The sequence below is a fragment of the Corvus cornix genome, chromosome 2 (genome assembly GCF_000738735.6).
Source record: "Corvus cornix cornix isolate S_Up_H32 chromosome 2, ASM73873v5, whole genome shotgun sequence".
In the NCBI taxonomy this organism is placed as follows: domain Eukaryota; kingdom Metazoa; phylum Chordata; class Aves; order Passeriformes; family Corvidae; genus Corvus; species Corvus cornix.
The window spans coordinates 134373460-134394491 of NC_046333.1; the positions used below are offsets into that span (position 1 = coordinate 134373460).

At 34.4% G+C, this 21032-nt stretch overlaps 1 protein-coding gene across 49 annotated transcripts in view; it reads left to right on the forward strand.

The window, feature by feature from the left end:
- RIMS2 (regulating synaptic membrane exocytosis 2) overlaps positions 1-21032 on the forward strand; it is a 454433-nt gene that overhangs the window by 268811 nt on the left and 164590 nt on the right. For 34 of the 49 annotated variants that reach the window (XM_039548365.1, XM_039548401.1, XM_039548402.1 and 31 more), the window contains 2 exons: positions 8736-8804; positions 19166-19322. In XM_039548365.1, coding sequence (XP_039404299.1) covers positions 8736-8804; positions 19166-19322 — 226 coding nt within the window. Of the gene's footprint in view, positions 1-2331; positions 2359-8735; positions 8805-19165; positions 19323-21032 lie in introns of all 49 variants that reach the window. The other 15 variants (XM_039548364.1, XM_039548362.1, XM_039548363.1 and 12 more) reach the window with 1 other exon arrangement.

The window sequence follows — 21032 nt, forward strand, 5'->3', positions numbered from 1 at the left end:
GTCAGCACGATAATTTTCAATGGATGTCACTGAACCTTACTTGAGGAAATTATAATAATGCTGTTCACGAGTAGGTAAGTGAATTGTACTTAATGGAAACATGCATCAGTGACTTTTTTCCAAATTATAATATGGAGCATTTTATGGTCAGTGTCACAGGCCATGATTAATTTATTATAAGAATTTTACCCTAGAGAGCAAGAATGACAGTTATTTTTCTCTTTCATGCTTCTTCCTTAGTTTTTCTCTTTCTTTTAATGGAGCACAGGCCTTGGGCATGTTATCTTTGTTTGCATGCATTGATATTTTGTTCACAGAATATGGACATATATATACCAGTATTGTATTTATTGTACACCTATTATTTATTTATTATATTTCATTGTACATCTATGGTTTATTAAATACTTTAATTAAAAGGTATTTAGCATGATACAGGGATGTCTAAAAAGGCCTTAAACTATCAAAATATTTTTCTTTTTCTAAAAGAAAACTCATTTAGGATAAATGAAAGAAACTAATTTAGGATATTAATTTATTAAATTGTAATTAAACTACAAAAATACTTAAAAACCTATTTGAAGCCGTTTAAGGGAATTAAATAGTTTCTCTGGTTACTTACTTGATACAATCATGTTATTATATTGCTCTTCTGTTGTGTAATGAAGTTTTCAGATGGTTTTATTACTGTTCTGACTTCTTCCTTTCTGTACATATAGAAACAACATTGCTTTCTTAGTCCTCAATCCCATTATAATCTCACTAGTTTTATATTCTTGTGCTCTTCAAGAAGCTCTACCCTTTTAAAGATCTATTCAGCAGTTAAATTCAGAAACCCCATAGTTTTTAACTATATGAATAATTTCTAGACTGTGTTAATTGATTTTTTTTGTGGGCATTTGGCATGCTTCCACCTTCGATGTTTGGGTAACATCTGATGTTGTCAGGATAAACTAGGAAAAGTCTCTAAACTCCATTTTTCATAATTTTGTAGGCAAATAGTTGTCATTTTTAAATGAAATTCATAACCAGAAAAGATTACTACTAAGGAATACAAATATTAGAGAAATTACACAATAAATCACATCTAAAAGGTTGTAAATGATGCTGAAAAAACCCCCTATCATTCACTTTGAAATTATATTGCCTAATGGAATTCTGGGTCTGGGATATAAAAATGTGTTACATTTATCAAGAAACCAAAGTTGAAAATACAGAGAGTTAGAAATCTTAAGTAGTAGATGATTTAGTGATATGATCCACATATTAAAATAGTTTTTACCTGGATGTCAGAAAAAATGTGACTTGCCAGAAGGTACCTAGTCATCCAGTGAATCCATTAACAGCACCATTTGGGAAGAAATTGAAATTTTAATTTTTTCTCTAACAGTGTCATGTCATATAATCTGAGGTGCATCATTTACTTACAGACTGTCATTCTTTTCTATTTAATATGATGTCTGTGAGCTTTTCAACTATAAAGAATAAAAATATTCATAAAATCTTGCTTATGACAAGGTATTATTAATGTTATTCTGGCTTCCTGGCTTCTTTGTATTATGACATCTTACGGAAATAATATTTTCAAAATCTGCAAATGCCATTAACTTTTCATGTTTCCAGAATTGTCCAGATATTCACATACTATTATTTTGTTCAGTTTAGAAAAATTGGTATGATTGTATGGAAAGCTAAAATACATAAACCAGTCAGACTTAAGGAACGCAAACAATAATTCAGGTATTGCAAGTATTTAATCATTGAGCTCATATTAGGATTCTTGAATTTGCTGGTAACAGTGTGTAGTTAAGATTCTCATGTATGTACATATTTACCAAATCAAGACCTAGCTGGAGGGAGAACACTGAATGACATATCGCTTCTGAGTCTGTTAAGTTTAAAGTAGGATTCAAAAGTACATCTTGGGAAAGTTCTGCTAATGCTGCAGTGTCAACAGAAGCGTGCAATATTTTTAAGGGTAGCAGCTCATATTGTATGCCTAGTTAAATATACATTTTGCCCTAAAAAGTTAAACACTTACAATAAAAGTGTGCAGCTGTATTTCAGAATTGGAAATTACTGAAATTGCACTTCTGGATCTCTGTGGCTATTGTGTATAAATGTTGATCCAGAAGTTATTGGCATTTTTGTGGTTTAATTTGTCTTAACTGCTTGAGTTTTCTTATTTTGAAGGAGTGTGGCCCACAGTATCAAATTCTTCCATCTGTGGCAGCAATTATAGCAAAGTTTAAGGTTCTAATCATCCCTGTTACATGTGTTGATTCATGTATTTTTCCCTGACACTACTTCATTTCAATATTTGTTTTCCAGATAAAGGCTTATATTCATATAATTCAGGTAAATTTTCAGCATGCCAGAAATGCTTTTTGCTTCCATCTACATGCAAAATTTAATTTGATATTTTATTGGTGTGCTTTTGCTACCTATTGTGCAGATGCTAAATTGCATAACAGTTCTTTGGCTTTTCTTGTCTGCTTTTCAGTAATAAGTCTTTTGTTGGCTTTCTTTCTCTATTCTTGACATCTCAGTGCTGATATTGGAGCAATATTGTAACACCATACTTGCTTTGCTTGCCTTTATTTTAGGTAGAGCTATGTTAGGAAAACTGTAGTGAGCTTTATTAACTATACTACGAAAATGCTATTTTGCTTAAACTGTATTAAAAGGAATACTATTATATTACAGCTGTTTGAGAACTAGTGTAAGTATGGTTAGAATACAGACATGGGGTAAGTGAAGTACTGGCAAAATCAGTATTTACACTGATATACATTTTTACAGTTTCTTGATTTAAATCCCCCATTACAAATCCAGCTATATCTGAGGAATTTGTCTTAATTAAATATAAGTAAACTAATAACATACAGTTTTTACAAACTTAAATTTTGTAGAGCATTTCATTTGGGACTTTCTGCAGTTTCTGCAGTTTTAATTATTGGAATCTCTTTGAGAATTGGTTCAACTAATGATCTTTTAGTTACGTTTAAAAAAAGAAACACGCATTGTTATGGAAATAGATCCATACCACGGTGGAGAGAAACAAAACCCCGATAGAGTAGAGCTTTCTTGAGAGTAGTACTAATAAAATCCAGTTTCCATTGCATCTCATGTCAGTCTCCCGTATTTCTTCTACTCCCGTCACTCCTGAAATAATCCCACATTCTTCTCATGTTTTATGATATCGTTGCATGGGGAGAGACCAAGTTTGGTGTGGCATCTCTGGACTTGCACACATGTGGATTAGACACAAATTTTAGCTTGATAAAGTTTCTTTTTGATTAAGGACTTCCATGTTGTATCTCTCTCTTCTATCTCTCTCTTCTATCCTATTCTAACCATTTTCAAAGATCTGTAGGAACTTAATAGAATTTGATATTTATACTCCTCTGTCAGTGTAGGTGAAATTGGTCGAAAACCTCTAAAATCCCACTATTATGTGCAGGATGATAAAGTGACAGATTGACGTGGAGACAGCAGGACTGCATGAGAAATTAGCTCACACTAAGAACCCTCGGGCACAGGCTGGATGAATATCAGAGAGCAAATTCTTCAAACAGTTGTTATGAGACTGTTTTGGGGTTGCTTATATGTCGGCTTTGAACATAGAAGAAATACAGGCAATGCTAAGTGACTTTAAGTGGTTGTGAAGGCCTTCTGTGAGCTCCAGGGAAGGAACTACAAGCATGCTTCACTACCCTTTGTTCCCCCAAGGAGTCCACAAAACCTTGTAAAAGCTTCCTGCATTGTAAGAGACAGGACTGGAAGCTTGGTCTCCTTTCTTTTTCTTTTTTTTTTCTCCACAAGTAAAGCACAGAATTCCTGAGCCATAAATTTGGCACTTCCTTCTGTATTTAGGCTGACTCACACTAATTTTATTTCTCATTCTATCCCCTGTCCTAGTTCATTTTGATAACTATGTTGGTTGGTCATATGGGCTTTAGTAGAGCTGTGAACCTCTGTGTTAGTCTTCTCTTGAGGTCCATCAGAAATTTCTGTGGAGAATATATGAAGCACAGAAGATGAAGATGAAAATGGAAATGTTTTTATACTAAAAAACTACTGTATTATAAATTCCTTTTCTGCCTAATAGAAAGTAGAAATGCAAATAATAAAAAATTAAATAGAAAGTACTTGCTAAATGGAACACGAAAATAATGGTCCTAACGGTTTTTAAGTGATGGGGTTTTTCCCCAGCCCTGCAATGGAAGCTACATGGCAAGTGCTGTGAACTTCCAGCTCTGCTGTGTACATGTTCTCTCAGAGTTGCTGTGCTGGCTGCTCAGTGTTGTGCTGAGCAGCACTGCAGGGAAGGAGCAGAGAGGTGTGGAAGGGCAGGAGGATGCTGAACATTCTCAATTTCTGATGGGGAGGTTTTTACTCTCCTCTGAAAAGTTTTATTGCTAGTTTAAGGCTATTAAACCCAAACTTGCTAAAGGGAATAGGAATATATATTTTGATTTCACTGGGGCTGGGGTTATGCGGAATTAAGGCATTTTTATGAGGGTTACTGTAGCATGGGGTCTATTTTGCCTTCAGTCCATAACTGTAATAATTGTTAATCTGGGTGGAAGGGATTTGACAGTCTGTATTTACCGTCTGTTACTGCCCAGCTATCAGACAAAAGGGGAATACTACCTCCAATAAAATTTTATAAATAAACCACATACTAGTGGAATGGCATCAAAGAAAAAGTTAGCCACAGGCAAATCATTGGCACCAATGCATTCATTTAATGTATCCAGTGTCCTGGAATATAATATTTTTACTGAATTCTGAATTTATGTAAAAATGAATTTAAACTCCTTGCTCTTGATTTTAGGACCATATTTTATAATGTATATGTCAAACAGTTTAAGATATTCACTAAATAATAAATAACAGTTTCATTCACAAAATTAATTTTCAATAATTTGTGAGAGGCTTCAATGTCACATTTCCCAGATAAAATATGAATTGCTCTTCCTGTTTTGTGTAATCAGTGGTCCAAATTACTTAATGAAGTAGTATTTTGAAAAGACATGGCTGAGGTGGGACAGATGCCTAAATATTCACATTTACATTGCCAGTAGGTTAAGAAGAAAATGACAATCTAAAATTAATATACAGCAGGTGAAATTACTGTTGCAAAAATTTCAAGAAATTTTAACCTATCTGCCAGCAATTATACTGACATTTCAAATACTTGGTTCAATTAAAGATTTTGACCTGTGCACTTTCTAGTTTGTTCCATTTCTGAAGTTAATGGAAGATGTTTTAAATATGTGTAATCTGATTCCTTTGCAGAAGTTACATATTTCAGCCAGTAGTTTTTGACATTACATATTTAATTGACATGCTTTCCTTCCTTCGTCCTTCCTGAAAACATTGATTGCCAAATACAAAACCAAGTAATTAATTCTGCTTTGAATTTCTCCTGACTTATTTACCATCATTTAAATTTACATTTGTAAGGAAATGAAAATATTACTTAAACATGATTATTATTTTTCAACTGGTTTATGTCTGTTAGTTGTTAGAGCTGGCTTGAAGCAGCTTGAGGAGATAGAATAGATGATCTGAGCTGAACAAGTTTCATATCTCATCTTACAGGTCAAGCTTTCATATTTAAGGATGTCAGGTGTTACAAGAGACTCTCCTCTTTGCAGTAGCAAAGACAGTTTGAGAAATCACTGAAATCTGATCTTTCCCTTGCTTTTATTCTTTTTCTACTCCCATCCTTTGGGCAGGTCTCAATCCTGGCCCATTCACTTTCCCTTGCCCTGACTCTTCCCTGAAGCTCAAATCTCTAGATCCTGGAAGATGATGTGGAGCTGAGTTATTAAGAGATTCTGGAACAGATGGATGTGGCTTGAGAAGACAGAAAGAGAGAGAAAACCCTGTCTTTTATACTTGTGGTCTGTTGAAGCTTCTTAATCTCTTTTTTTTCTGCCAGATGTATCCTGTGACTACAAGAAGATATAATATTAGCTATACAGCTGGGAAGTCTAGAGCCCCCTGTGACAACAGCTGACTATTTTCATCCTCAAAGATGCAAATATCTCCTCCCAAATACAGAATATAATATTCTAAAAATATGTTAAAGCAGATGTACTTAGCTGTAAATATAAACATAAATAAAAAGCAACCTCAGTTGTAATTAATTAGATTCATTCATAAGAATGAATTAGTTGATGAGTAAATTACATCTATTCAAATCATAGTTGATTCAGCCTTTTTACATCTTTCATGACAAAAACCTTTCCTAGCATCCATGTGATGAGCATCAGCAAACTCAATTGCCCTCATCTTCCCATTCCCCAATCCTCTCTCTTTTAGGGCCTGAGTAACTTTACTGGGATCTCTGCACAGCAGCCACAGACGCCCTACCAGATCAGGGTCACGGTCACCAAAAGACAGCATCCCACTGCTTTGCTTTTAGATCCCAGCCAAACCCCAGCCAGCTAGTAGGGCTCTCTTGCTTAGTGTTTGGTCACAAATACTGTCTTCCTTTAATGACCTGGATTTGAATCCGTGGCTAAGGAGAATGGAGACAGATCCTTCTTGCTCACTGGCATGTATATCACTGCACCAGTAGAGGGTTCTCCTGAAAATGGCAGCTGGGACAGCATCACAGGTGGAATGGATGCTTTCTTTGGGGAAAAAGAGAGACTGGCCTTTGTAATACTATCATTAAGAAAATAATCAGAGTAGGTCAAAACTTTTCCCTTCATTTCTGCCCTCATTTTCTAGGTTTTCTGGAGTGCTAATTGTCATCAGTTGCTTGTAATTTTTTGTTTTAGAGAAAGACTTGTTATTTCTTGAATTCAAAGATACTTGTCCCCCTACCCATTGCAACATGGCTATTTCTAAAATTTTATAATAAATTGAGCTACTGTATGAGAATTGCATGACTTTCCCTGAACTAATTTTAATTTCCTATTTCTAGGGAAAGCATAAACATTTACTGCGATTAAATAACCACAATTAAAATTCCTTTGCTGAAATTGCATAATGTATTGGCAGGCTATATTGTTTTCTAAGAATTAGCACATATCATGCTTACACCATTTTTTAGTTGAATAATATTTAAACTGAGAAATTTTTATCTCAAAGAAATAGTCTACAGTCTAGCTTATAAATTCGTACAATCACATCTTAAATGCTGCAGTGACCCTTGATTTCTCATAAAAAGCACAGAAGAAATAGAAAATATGCAAACAAATATGGCAGGAACAATCAGAAATATGAAATGGTTTGTATATGTAAAGAAACCAAACAATGATATTTCAGCTCAAAAAAACCCCAAACCAAAGAGATAACTATAGAACACAGAATGCTGATTCATGTTTCTCAGAATACAAAAGCTTGAATGGCATTGTCTAAAATAATGTAATAGAAATAAAATACAAGAAAGTTGGTTTCACACAATGCCTAATGAAACTGCAGAATTTACTGACATAGCATATTACAGAGGCCTAGAGAATACTGTGACTAAAAATGAAATTGTATGAATTTGTGGAGAATAAGTTGATTACTTATTGTAACAGGATGGCTTAGGAGAAGTCTCAGATCTTGTAAGCCCACTCTTTCTGTATAAGAAGGACCTTCCACTATCCTCTGGTGGGAAGGTAAACAAATATTCAACAGTCTAAAATACGACAGCAATTCTTATAATTCAAATAATTTCTAAAGTTTCTTTAAATTGAAAACTGAATGTTTGCCAAAAACCCCCTTAGTACATGTTCTCCCAGTTTTCTGTTGGGAAAGGAGGGTAGAGATCCTTCTGTGCCAGTCACCCAGGTAGACCATTAAGACTACTTTGTCCTGGGCTTTTTCAGGTTTACTGCAAGTTTTTACTGGTATTTTTGTGTCTACATTTTTCAGAAGAAATTGTCCTGAGGCAGGAAAAAAAAAATCTTGCACGTGATTGGAGGTGTGGTGACAATTGAAGTTTCTGCCTTCTAATTACCCATTTTTAGATGGCTAAAAAATTAAAATAGACACACCATCTTGCTGAAGAACAGGTTTTTTTTCACATTTAAAACAAGTAAATGAATAATTATCAGTCAAATGCAAGTGCTTAGCCCTGATACCAGCAATCAAATACTGTTTAAAAGATGCCACAGAAGACTGAAGCAAATTTAGGTTGAACAAAAACTGAGATATATACTTGTCCTATGTGACCTACATTTGGGCTCTAGTTGTGGAAGTGGAATCTGCTTTTGCCAACTCAGCTCTAGCTATTTTGGCAGGTGTACATTTAATAGTTTACTTGTGTTTCATGGCACACTATATGTGTGAAGATGCCTTTTCTCCTGATAATCCTTATTAACTCAAAGAAAGTACTACCTGTATTTAATATTATTGCTATTATTAACTTTTCTGTTATTCAGAGACTTTGGGGAGGGATGATACCTTGTATATGAAAACTTGGAATATGAACAGTGTGATGCCAGTTTCTATATGGAATGAATATAGATATGAAGTATATAAAAGTATTTCATAAATGAAATGTTGTGGAGATGTATTTCAGCATTTCATTTTAAAGATTTAACTAAAATAATTGGTGCACTCGTATATGTGAAATAATAGAACATGAATAATTACCTTTATATGCTGATAGTAATACTTCATGGTGTAGCATGAAATCCATACATTTATTTTGGTATTATTGGCAGAGGGTAGTTTTAACTTACAGGAAGAAAAATGATACATGTCTTTTTTTTTTTTTCCAGGATCCAAAAGGATCAGTGACAGTGAAGTCTCTGATTATGACTGTGATGATGGAATTGGTGTTGTTTCAGGTACTAATGTTTACATTTACTTGTCTATGTTCAGTAGAAATATTTCTTACTTATAATTTGTTATGTATTTTACAATGTTTTTCTGGTGAAAAATAAGTGGAACTTAAGTGTATATTTTTCTAAGAGACACAAAATAAATATTATGCATAATGCATATCTAACCTCAAAAATTACTATTGGGGGGAAAAAAATTCAGTGTGTGAATGTCCTTGTTGCTTTTATAAAATGATACAAATAGCATAAAGGTAGTGTTTTTATTAAATATCAAGAAGTCTTCATTTCATTTTGTTTGATAGACATCTGTGGTTGATATATTCTGTAAAATTTCATGATGGAATAATAACACTGCCAAAGGTCTGAAACATGAATGTTTAAGGCAGGACAGGAGATATCTTGGCAGATAATCTGTTTCACTAAGTACTGGCATTGAGACTACTTGAGATAGAAGTTGTCATGTCAAAGACTATGTTTCCTCGTCTTCCAAGAGAAAAGATAATACTAGATAAAAAATAGTCATAGCTGAAAACAATAAAATCATAACCATATGCTTTTGATGACTAAAACAGAGAACATATTTAAGATTATAGAAGCATGGATTTTTTTTTAGGTTTGATCAAGTCCAACTGCTAGAGCTGCAAAGTCCACCACTAAACCTTGTCCCTGAGTCCCACAGCCACATCTTTTAAATACCTGCAGGAATGGTGACTCTACCCCTTCCCTGGGCAGCCTGTTCCACTGCTTGACAGCTCTTTCAGGAAGACATTTTTCCCAGTATCCATTCGAAAGGAGGCAGCCATGCCACCCTTAACCAGTACTGAGGGCTACTGGTATCAGCACAGAGTGGGCTACAGGTCTCAGTGTATATTCTGTTATCCTGCTGCAGTTCTGAGATTTTTAACACACAGAGAGTATCCTGTACTAGACAGTTTCTGGGTCTCTTGGGTCAGGCCCAGCTCAAGTGTTACATAGTGGGGTTTGGGCCTTACTCAGTAGAGGCTGAGCATATAATCTGTCTGGTCTGCACAGCAGCTGTAAGACTGTGATCTGCTCAGGTCGATCAAAGCATGTTCCTGCCACACAGCCACCCATCAGTGTATGGGGTATAGTACATTCTGCTGAAGACTAAGGAAAGGTGTATAGGAAAGAGGAATGAGAGGAATACAGCTCAGCTTGGAAATAGAGGGGGAAAAAAAAGAGGTGAGATAGGCAGTCCTGGATATTGCCAGATGGTGTGAAGCCAAGTATTGATAAATCCAAACATTTAGTGAACTATCTAATTATACATGTTTGCCTAGTTCTGTTTCAAAAACCTGTTAACAGTCTGAGCTCAGATGTGTTTCTGTTTTGTCTACATAGCCATCCTTTTATTTCCAGCTATTTCATGGTTATCTCATAGACTTTGCTTAATTTTTGACCCTGGTATGTTACTATTCCATGCCAAGGGTCTTGCACTTGCTGGTTTAAGGAGATAACTTTTTCTTTTTTTTTTAAATAAACAGCATGTAAGTTTTATAAAATAGCCCTTTTTATAAACTGACAGAAAATTTTACAGACTTCATGCTATAAACAGAGCAAGTCATATTTGTGCTAGGCTTCCAGCAGTTGTAGCAGATAGGAAAAGAACACTAAGGCTGCAAAACCATTAAAGTTTCTGTTTTCCTTGAAACATTAATCTTCAAACAGTAACAGGCTCAGTTTTCAGATTATTACCTTAATTAGAAAGCTATTTAGGAAAACTTACAGCATTTTTATATTCCCACTCCCCTGTTTGCTTTACTACAGTCAGAACACAAGAAGGATATGTAGCCAGAGTGGTGTGAAGTACTGGAAGCAAAGAGGCAGTCATTCTCAGAAGTCCTTTGTTCCTATTTTCTGTACTTTCAGTCTTCGGTGAGCTTTCTTTCTGTAATTAGTAGTCTCTAAGGCATTCAAATTGCCTGTCCTCCCAAAAATAGGGGCTTTCTTGTTACTGTGGGTCAGTTAAATTAAACATGTATCAATCTAACTTTGGAGCTTAAAAATAAAGGTAAGAAAGAACTGGATTTGATGGATATATTTCTAAAGTGCCCAGTGTAGCATTGTTTTGAAAGTGACATTTTTTTCCTGCCCTGGAAAAAGGTACCAGGTTTTCCAGAAATTTTTTACCAGGTGCTTGAACATCAACAGGATTCTTATGAAACACCTAGATTTACAATTTTGATTCAATAAACTTACCTTTTGACAACTTGTATAATTATGGTCTTTACAGTTCAATGAATGAGTTTACTTCCCTTACCTGGGTTTCTGACATACGTTTAGTTTTTTAGGATCTGTAAGCTATTGAATTTTTGCTGAACAATTTTACACCTTAGTTGCATTTTATTTCAGCCTGCCTGTGTGGGTAGGAAAATTTGATGGTTTTTAGGTTTTGAAATATTAATTTATTGCCTTACTTTTTTTGTGCTGCTGTCACTGTGTTTGTAAGTCTTCTGGTTTAGTCTTGTCTTGTCTTATCATCCATTCTCCTTATCATTCCCTCTATCATTTAAAGTTCCTCTATTCGTTTGTAGACTCATCACAATCTTGGTTTAAATATATGTGCTCCTTGCATGAAACCATTTGTCTCTGTTTGTTTTCTTTCTTTCTTACTTACCCCAGTTCTTTCATTTTGTATTTTCAAGTTTTATTTAACATGACACTTTGCTCTTCTTCTGTCTGCTATGTAAATAGTGTATTACATGTAGTAAGCTTGCCAACATCTTTCAAGTACTCTCAGTGATTCTTTCCATAAAATTAATGCATATTCCTAGTATCACACCTGAGAGCTGAACTCCAGAAATCTTTAAGAACAATAAAAATTATCTTTTTGCTCCTCTTCCATTTAGTTTTATTAATAACGGTTGACTAGATGTTCCCTTCCAACTCAAACCATTCTGTGATTTTATGGTCTCTTGGAAAAATTATTCACAAAACCTATCACTTCTTGTGGCTTTGATCTTAGTCTGCTTGGACAAATCTAAATAAATGTCAGTCTGTTGCTTCTGTCAGCAGGAAAGGCTTTTAAGGAAATAGCGATAAACAGATTGAAAAAATTCAATTTCTTTTTTCTGGCTACATATGTTTTCTCCAACAGCAATTGTCACATATTACATATTTAAAAAGCATTTTTTTATGAGATTCTAAAATAGCTCTCTTCAAATATAATATACATTCATCTTGGGAAACACTAGAATAGAGTCTCTATTATATTTTATCTTTGCTGGCATCTTACCAGGACAGTGGAATAAGCAGCATTAGCTGTTCTGTTTTTTTCTTTAGAATGGTTATACATAGCCCTCAAACAATTTAAAGCCTTTATTTTGCTGTCCTGAAAAATATACCTTGGCCCTCAAAGTTGTCTGTCACCAGTAGTTCTGTGTGGGAGTACATCAGCATCTACACATGCCCTTTAGAGTGCTCTTATGTGCTTTTTGATAAAAGCAATACAGTATTTTTATATTGGTTTTTTTAAATGTCAGAAAAGTTTACAAAACATCATTTATATTATAACAATAAATACAACTCCGTGAAAGGCAGGTTGGCTTTTTTTTTTTTCTTTCTAGTGTCCAAAGTTGAGCAGACATTACAGTTAAAAAATTCAGTGAATATGGACTGTAATTCCTAAATAGTTTTCATTACAGATACTTTATAGTATATGTGTAACCTAGGGAGTACAAGCAGCCTACTGAGTCTGACTTTATGAACAGAGACATGTATTGTCAAGACAATTTAATCATAAAATTCTCACCTATTATTTTTGTAACACTAAAATATTAAGCAGGATATTAATGTTTAAAATTCAGTTCTGCATCAATATATTATATCCATTATAATGTATTATGAAACACTTGTGATCTGAGATGTGTTTCAACAGATGAATCGTGGAAGTATGTAAGGCAGTGAATTCTGCATAGACTGCATTACAAACCTCTATAGAGAAGAGCTTTTCCAAGTAAGAGAATGCAGTCTCTAGCCTTGAGAAGAAAAACATTTATAGTGATTAGTTTTTATCATTATGCAGAAGATAGCAGTATGTTTCAGGAGCAAATAAGAATACAAAGTAGATATTTATTCAGAGGATAGTTAGAGATAAGTAAATTAGGAAAAAATAGTAACAATCAGTACAGAAAATATCATTGGACTTACAAAAATATTTCTGTGTTTGAAGAAGAACAAAAAGCAATTATCCATTTTTGCTTCACTTCTCAGAACACCTGAGGAATCCTTTGTTCAAAAGAATTATTTCACTGTCATGTTGCAGCCTTCGCTGCAGAGGAAATGTCTTTTTCTCAATTTGCTGATAACGTGGGCTGAATTTTTATACCTGAATCCTGTGGATGATTGCTTCTCAAAGCAGATGCAGAAAACACACTTTGGTTACAGATTGAAATCAACTGCCTATTGAAAGACATCTTACAGCATTAGCACATAGAGTGGATTACTTCTATCCCTACTAAAACACGGATTTCATTGTAGATCAACAGCTAGCCCTAAATGGGAGTCTGTAGTGACCCAAAAGCCCAGTAACTTCAGACATTAACACTGACAAGCTTTTTATTTTATTGTGTGCTCATACCAAATGCCCTGGTCTAAAATGTGTTCTATCTGGCTCTCCCTTGAGTTAAAAATGTCAGTCTGTGTATCACAAAAATCCCCCTCCCAAACTGAAAGTGAAATTCAACCCATGTTAAAATAATCATTATGCTGACCCCCTAGATCAATGGATCTTTAACCACTTTCCTTTCTTTTAAACAAATGATGTATATATTAATTAAAACTTTATGCCTAAAGTTCTTCACACATGATTATAATTTTTCAAGTTTTTCCTTGAATTTTTACTTTCATTTCTTAATGTATACTTTCCATTTGTACGTTTGTTCTCTTATTTAAATTTTGAATGTAATATTTTTATTGTTTAAAGAAAAAAAATATTCTTCCGTATCATTTCCTCAGCTGACAAATCATCTTTCTCTTTAAACAATGAAATTCTCTCAATGCTTTTCTTTAAACTAGTCAAAACTAGTCAAAACTTTTTAAAATATAAGCTGTATCACTCCACTTTGAAAGTAAAGATGGAATTTGATTCAAGTTTTATTTTCAGATTATTAATAATTACCAGTCGCATTCTCTTCGAGGAAAGTTAAGCAAATATGAGCTTGGTGTGTTAGTTTATGTTCTACCATAGTCCTAATATCTATGGAGTGACAAAGGCATTAATAGGCAGTGAAAATTGCAATGAAGTTGCATTCCTATCAGAGATGCTCTTAGTGAATACTTCTCACATAAGGGAAAGATTTGTTGGGGTGGGTTACAATTGTGGTGAAGAGCACTTCTAAAAAGGAAATGTACAAGAAAAGACTGATAAATTCCAATCAACAGTGTGAAGAGGAGGCTAATTTGGGGGACTTGTTGGACAGATGAAAATATACATGGATGAGTGCTTAACTAAGAAGAAACATCTTAATACTACCTGTGGTGGTTTGGGTTTTTCCCCAAGCTTTTCATGTCATGATGGGTATAGGAACAGCACTGAAAACTCAGCAAGCTGTAGTTTATTACTGTGTGGTAATGCTCTCCCATAAGAAAAGAATTGTCTCAAGTGTAATGGGCCCATAAATACAGTTAGTGCTGTAGAGCTAAATATACCTGTGAGGAAATGAGTTGCTATGCAGCAAGTAACCAGCTGTTCCCACTGCCATGTTTACTGATTCCTTTCACTGTACATTCCTTCTTCCCATATTTGTAGAGTAATATTTTGATACAAAATTATTCCCCAAAGCAATGCATAATGTTTCTGCAACTTATACAGTATTCAAATATTATTAATTCAATTTATTTGATCAGTGACTGTCAGCAGTTTTTTTAGAGGACATCCAAATTCTTCATTTAGATGTTCAAATCACCACAGAAGCTGAGCACATTTGTATAAAAGAACTGAACTCCCTCCAAAGTGCCCATGTGTGAAATCTTGGTATGTTAAGCATTTCTGGCAATTTGATTATATAATTGTTTTTAATTAGTGCTTGTTCTAAGTGCAACCACTGTGAGTGTTAGAAAGTTAAATATCTGAAAGCTTGACGCCTCAATCAAGTACAGACATTAAAGTGGAGAAAATGCCACTTAGCATCAGCGTCAGAAACAAGTCCATGATGTCGCCTGTGATGAACAGCCATTCTAGTACTGCCTTTCTAGAACAATTTTCATACAAAGACTTTCTTTCAAGTAAATCAAGCAGCAAGGCATCTAAATTAAAATCTTCATTAGTACACTTAAATTAATTCTTTTTAGGGCTATTTTAGTGCTGAGGATGTGAACCTAATATTTGGAAGTTTGTGATTTTCTGCAATTTTGTTCCTGAAAGATTCATAATTTATTAACAATTCATTAATATCAGTATTTATTGAATATGTACCCTGCATAGCATAATATTAGCACAGTACAGCTATACTGTGTGGATTAATACTTTAAGTCAAGTATATTAATAGTCTCTCTTAAATCAGATAAAACTAAAACTTAAGGTCTGAAGAAGCTGTATTTAGTGTGCCTTGTAAAATCCCTCTTTTCATGTGTATCAGTTTTTAATGAAACCTTCCCATGAAAGAAGAAGGTGGTGGCATTGCAGTTATCTTTGTCATGTGTCTGTCTTTTAGGTATCTGCAGCTCACAGTTGTTTATCACTGATTATCTCTACACTGATTATCAGGTTCTGTGTACTCTCTATGTTGATTTAAGAGGCTTGCCATAGTTATAGAGCCTTTGATTCTATGGTGATGACTCAATATTTATAGCTGCAAGCAGGATAATGTTTGTCCTATTTTTACTACTGCTATAAATAAGTATCTGCTTTGCTCAATAGCAACTCATTGGTCAGTCTGTGCTTATGACCTGTTTCTACTGTCTATAATTTCTTTTCAGAAGAGAATGTTTTTGCCTACTTTCTCTAACCTTATCTCCTAGATATGCAATATTTTGAAATGGCAAGTTAAATCATACCTACAGTACAAACAGTTCAATCAGAGCTACATTAACTCTACAAAACTGAAGGACAGTTTTGAAATTATCTCATGCTAGTGGGTTGCCTTACTGAAACATCTGCTTTTCAATGTGTGACCTGTTGGCAAAAGAGGAGTTTATAAATATAATAATTTTTGGTTTAAGTAAATTAATTACAAATGTCAAAGTTTATTTTCTGGCAACAATATTATTAGACAGTATTAGTCTATTTCTTTGATCACAGCTAAACACATCTAGTTTTGTTCAAATAATGTAGCAAAAATGTAGCAAAATGTAGCAAAATTTCTAGGAATGCTGATTTTTTTTTTGCCTTTGTTGTTGTCATAAGGAAGCAGTACCAGTGTTAGTTACCAGAAAGCACTGCATGTCTACTTCCAAATTAATGTAAAGCACTTATTCGATCAGGATTAGACTTGACAATTAATTATATAATGATATATTTTGATTTATTGCAACAATACTGTGTAAGTGGTCAACTAAAATAACAAATTAGAGCTGGAAGAGGCTTTTTGTTCCAAAGTAATTAGTCTGTTTCTATGTGCAGATTTAAATAATTCAATAATTGTGATTTACTTGTTCTCACTTCTAGGAATTTTTTAGACAAAGAAGGTTTTTGTTTGTGTTTTCTTAATTGATTACCTTGCCCCTCAGAATGTTTAGTCATCTAGAATACCTTATGGTATTGCTCGTTCCCCTCATACTTCAATGACTGTACATACATAATATTATATAAACTGCTGAATTTTTTCAAAGGATTTACCTGTTTCTTCATATTACTACTCTATTGTTTTCCATCTCCAAATGCAACAAATTCTCCCTGTGTATGCAAAATACAGAGAACCATCTCTGTCTTTTTTGTATCAATAGTTATGCATTATTAGGATAACAAGAAAATATTTCTCTCTGTGTTCTTGTATTGCAAATCATATTTTTTATTTCAATACCTAGAAATTGATAATAATTTGCTACTCATTTATGTGTGGTGGATTGACCCTGGCTAGATGCCAAGTGGACGCCAAAGCTGCTCCATCGCTTCCCTCATGAGCTGGACACGGGAGAGGAAGTATCACTGAAGACTTGTGGGTTGAGATAAGGACAGGGAGAGATCAATCAACAGTTACTGTCACAGGCAAAACAGACAACTCAGAGAAAGTATTTTATTACCAATAAAATCAGAGAATGATAATGATAAAATATCCCCCGCCCCCCCAAGTTTTGAAACACTTTTCCCCCACCCCTTCCTTGTCTCTCGTCTCAACTCCACTCTTGGTTCTCTACCTCCTCCCTCTCAGCTATGCAGGGAGATGGGAATGAGGGTTGCAGTCAGTTCATCACACATTGTCTCTGCCACTCCTTCCTCCTCAGGGGGAGAACCATTCACTCTATTGCCCTTCTCCAGAGTGAGGTCTCTCTCATGGGAGACAGTCCTTCTTGAACTTCTCCAATGTCAGTTCATTGGGTTCTTCACAAACTGCTCCACCTCCCATGGGGTGCAGATCTTTGGGAACAAACTGTTCCAGTGTGGGTCACAAGTCCTGCCAGCAAACCTGCTCCAGTGTGTGGGCTTCTCTCTTCACAGGTCCACAGGTCCTGCCAGGAGTCTGCTGCAGGGTGGGCTCCCCACTACTGTTACTTTAGCTCTTTTACCTCTGGTTAAAGAATTGGAGAATTCCAGAATATAATGATTTCCAGACGGACTTGCAAAAAATTTATTTATTTATCTCCTACACTTCACTAGTGAGTGTTTCAAACACAGGTGAAATTTCCCCTGTCTCACCTTGATGATTTCAGAATTATGTTGCTCTGGCCCTTACATGTTTTGTCAGTGCTTATGCTAATAAATGTACTTTGTATATAGGATAAAAGTCTGTATTTCATTACTGACTCTCAGCTGAAGATTCACATAACATGGTTTGACTGCTGTGTAGTGAGGAGAGACTATGTGATCCTCAACATCATTATATTAGTGTGATGTAATGATGATGTGGATTTTTTTTTCACTTTATGTACGCATACCAGATACACACAAAGCAGTTTACTCCTAAACATAGGAGGAAGAAGTTATTTATGAATTAGGATTGTTTATATATATCTTTGGTTGTGAGGCCATACAGTAAATATGAATACTCAGTTGAAAGTATTGAACATACTTGGAACCATAAAGTGGAATGAATTAATAAGGTTTTGTTTAGGTCCTTAGTGAACATTTTCCAGGAAGAAAAATAAGAAAAATCATGAGCAGAAGATTATTATACTCTTGGAAGATTCTCATGGGAAAAGCCTAACAGTTTCATGAGCAAGAATTTTTCCAGTGCCAGGTGGATCTCTCTAACTATTCTTTACTTGGTTACTGTCTTCAAAACAAAGAAATCAGTTATATCAGTTGTCACAGCCACCAGGAACTCTCTGAAGACCTATTCCTGCTAAGCATTATAATCAGGTTAACAATTGCAAATCTTCAATTTCTTATCATTATGTTTTAATTTAATCCTCACAAAATTTGGGGGAAATTTATTTGAAATTGCTGTATATCTGGCATCTTTTTTTCACAGAGAGTATTGCACCCTGGGACAGTCAATTCAGGTTTTTCGATTAGATGAAGACAATCACTTTTAATACATCCAGCTTTTAAAAAAGGTTTTTATTAAAAGCCTGTGTAAAATATCCATGTGTTAGCCTTTTAGGCCAGTGTAACTTGGAGGCTTTTGCTTAGACCATTTATGCCTTCTATTAAGGTTTATCAAGATTAAGCCAGGATGCTTGCTATTTGTGAAGGAATCATGTTTTTTAGTTCAGAATTGTGAGTGAAATCTGATGTCATTGAGTCACTGTTACTTTAATTGTTTCTGAGATACAAATCTTTCTTGAGCCCAGTCTCTTTATTAAACTACATAGTAGCTTCCTGTCCCAAATATTTGAACTAAACTTTGGATTAATTTTTAATTATGGACATTTCTATTTGAAATACATTGTACAAAACAGTTGCAATACAATTTTAATTAAAAATGCAATAATCAGCTTTGTTATTCTAAGGAACAATCAGTTTAATTTTTTTTATTTTTAATACATCATATTAACCATAAATGGTAAGTCCCCAATTTGGTGCATGGTATTAATTTTTAGTGACTATAGGAGCCATAATTGTACTTAAATAAATCACAGCAACAGGAGTCAACTTTACATATGTATGTTTCATAATAAAACCCAAGAACACATGATAACACTGTTGATCAAATCCCATCTTTTATTGAGTTTCTCACTACTACAGATATGGCAGGAAATTGAAAAGTGCAACTTCAGATTCACTGAATATTTGCATTTCTTTTTAGATTATCGACATAATGGGAGAGATCTTCAAAGTTCAACATTATCAGTGCCAGAACAAGTAATGTCATCTAATCATTGTTCTCGATCAGGGTCCCCTCACCGTGGAGATAGTATAGGACGGACTAGATCGTGGTCTCCCAGTGTCCCTCCCCCACAAAGGTAAACTCTTGTTTAACTATACAGTTATATAAATTGAAGTGGTATTGATCCTGTACCAATACAGGAAATGATCTCCAGACTTTCAAAATGGCAATGAATTGGTTAGATCTTACAAAATTATGTCAAGCCAATAATGATTTTTCTTACATTATAGTGATGTGCCTAATTTATATATAATTCTATGTTATTTATGGTTTATTATTACTATATTATTTATTATATGATTACATAATTGTATCTTCTGCCTATTTATATCTAGTTCTTCATCAAAATTCAATGCAGTCCAATCTAAGGAAAGAAAAATATTTCTCCACATTTTCGTTTTCTAGAGCAATTTACAGGTGCCATGTTTTATAGTATGTGATAGTTGGATATTTCCTTAGCATTCATATGACAGTGGATGTTTTCAACCCTTTTGTTTCTGTAGAATTAAGGTTCTGGGGAGCCTCACTTGCTGTCCATAATAGCTTCCTTTCTACTCTTTTTTCCACACTTCTGAATCATCAAGAATAAACTGACAGACATACAATTTTATAGTGAAGGATATCAACTCCTGGTCTTGGAAGGTCTCTGATAATTATTTATCTTGAGAAAAAAAGACCAGGAAATTTCTTCCAAAAGCTAGTCCTTTTGGATATTGCCTGCTAATTAATTGAAAGGATAAGCTTTCTTAAGAGAAAGGAAGCAGAAAGACAGATGTTAATGGGAATGAAACCTGTTTTCCAGCACTTATTTTGCTATGAATGGATAAGTTTCCAGATTATGAAACTCAGTTGAAATGAAAGTGCAAGTTACTTCGTTTGTCCATAATGTCCACAATTCCCCTTTAATACTGAAGATTTGGTATCCAGTATTTCCTGGCAGGAGGACGTTCCTCTCCCTTTCTTGCAGCTATCCTGATTCTTCTGTGTTCTGCTTTCCTTTCTGTTACCTTTGTTCTTTTTGTTAAGTTAAAATTCTCTTGACTTCATAATATCTTACTTATGGTTTTACTTGCCATTTCCTCTAATGGATGTAGCCTACATGATATCCTTTGGCATTAGTGAAGTTCTAGGATCCCAAATTATCCCACATCTCATACAGCTAAGAGGCAGAAACTGTGTGTTTCTATTTGAAATCTAAACCCATCTAAAACATACAGCCTGACTTGAAATGAGACATAAATAAATGGTAGACACAAAGGGGCCTATTCTGATTTTTACTATACTGATTTCAGCCTAAGTAATTGCCTATGCTCAATCTCCAGAGCTTGTCTGAGATATAGACATAAATGTGAGCAAAATCTCTTTGTGTGTGTATGTTTGTGTTTTTATGTGTTTCTGTCTGCATGCATGTTGTGCGCATTTTGGGCAGAACTTTTACCCAAGCTGGTAATTAACACTTGTTTAACATAATTGAAAAACGTACTTTTCTTTTTCTTGTAGTTTTGCATTTCTTTACATGTTCAAAATGTCTCTTGCTTTTTAACTTTCCTAAAGCTAAGTTTTTAAATATAGTTTTGGATTTATTGCAGCTGTTTCCTACAATGCCAGAATCAAATGCATTATTTGTGTAATATTTCCCTGCCCACACACCAAATCATTTCTCTGGGGACTTGTTGAGCTCAGAAAATTGGGTTATGAGAGCTTGAGGATTTGTAGAAAAGAAGTATAATCTATGTACTACAGAAATGTCTTTTCTAGTTCTACTGAAAATGAATGTGTACTCAGG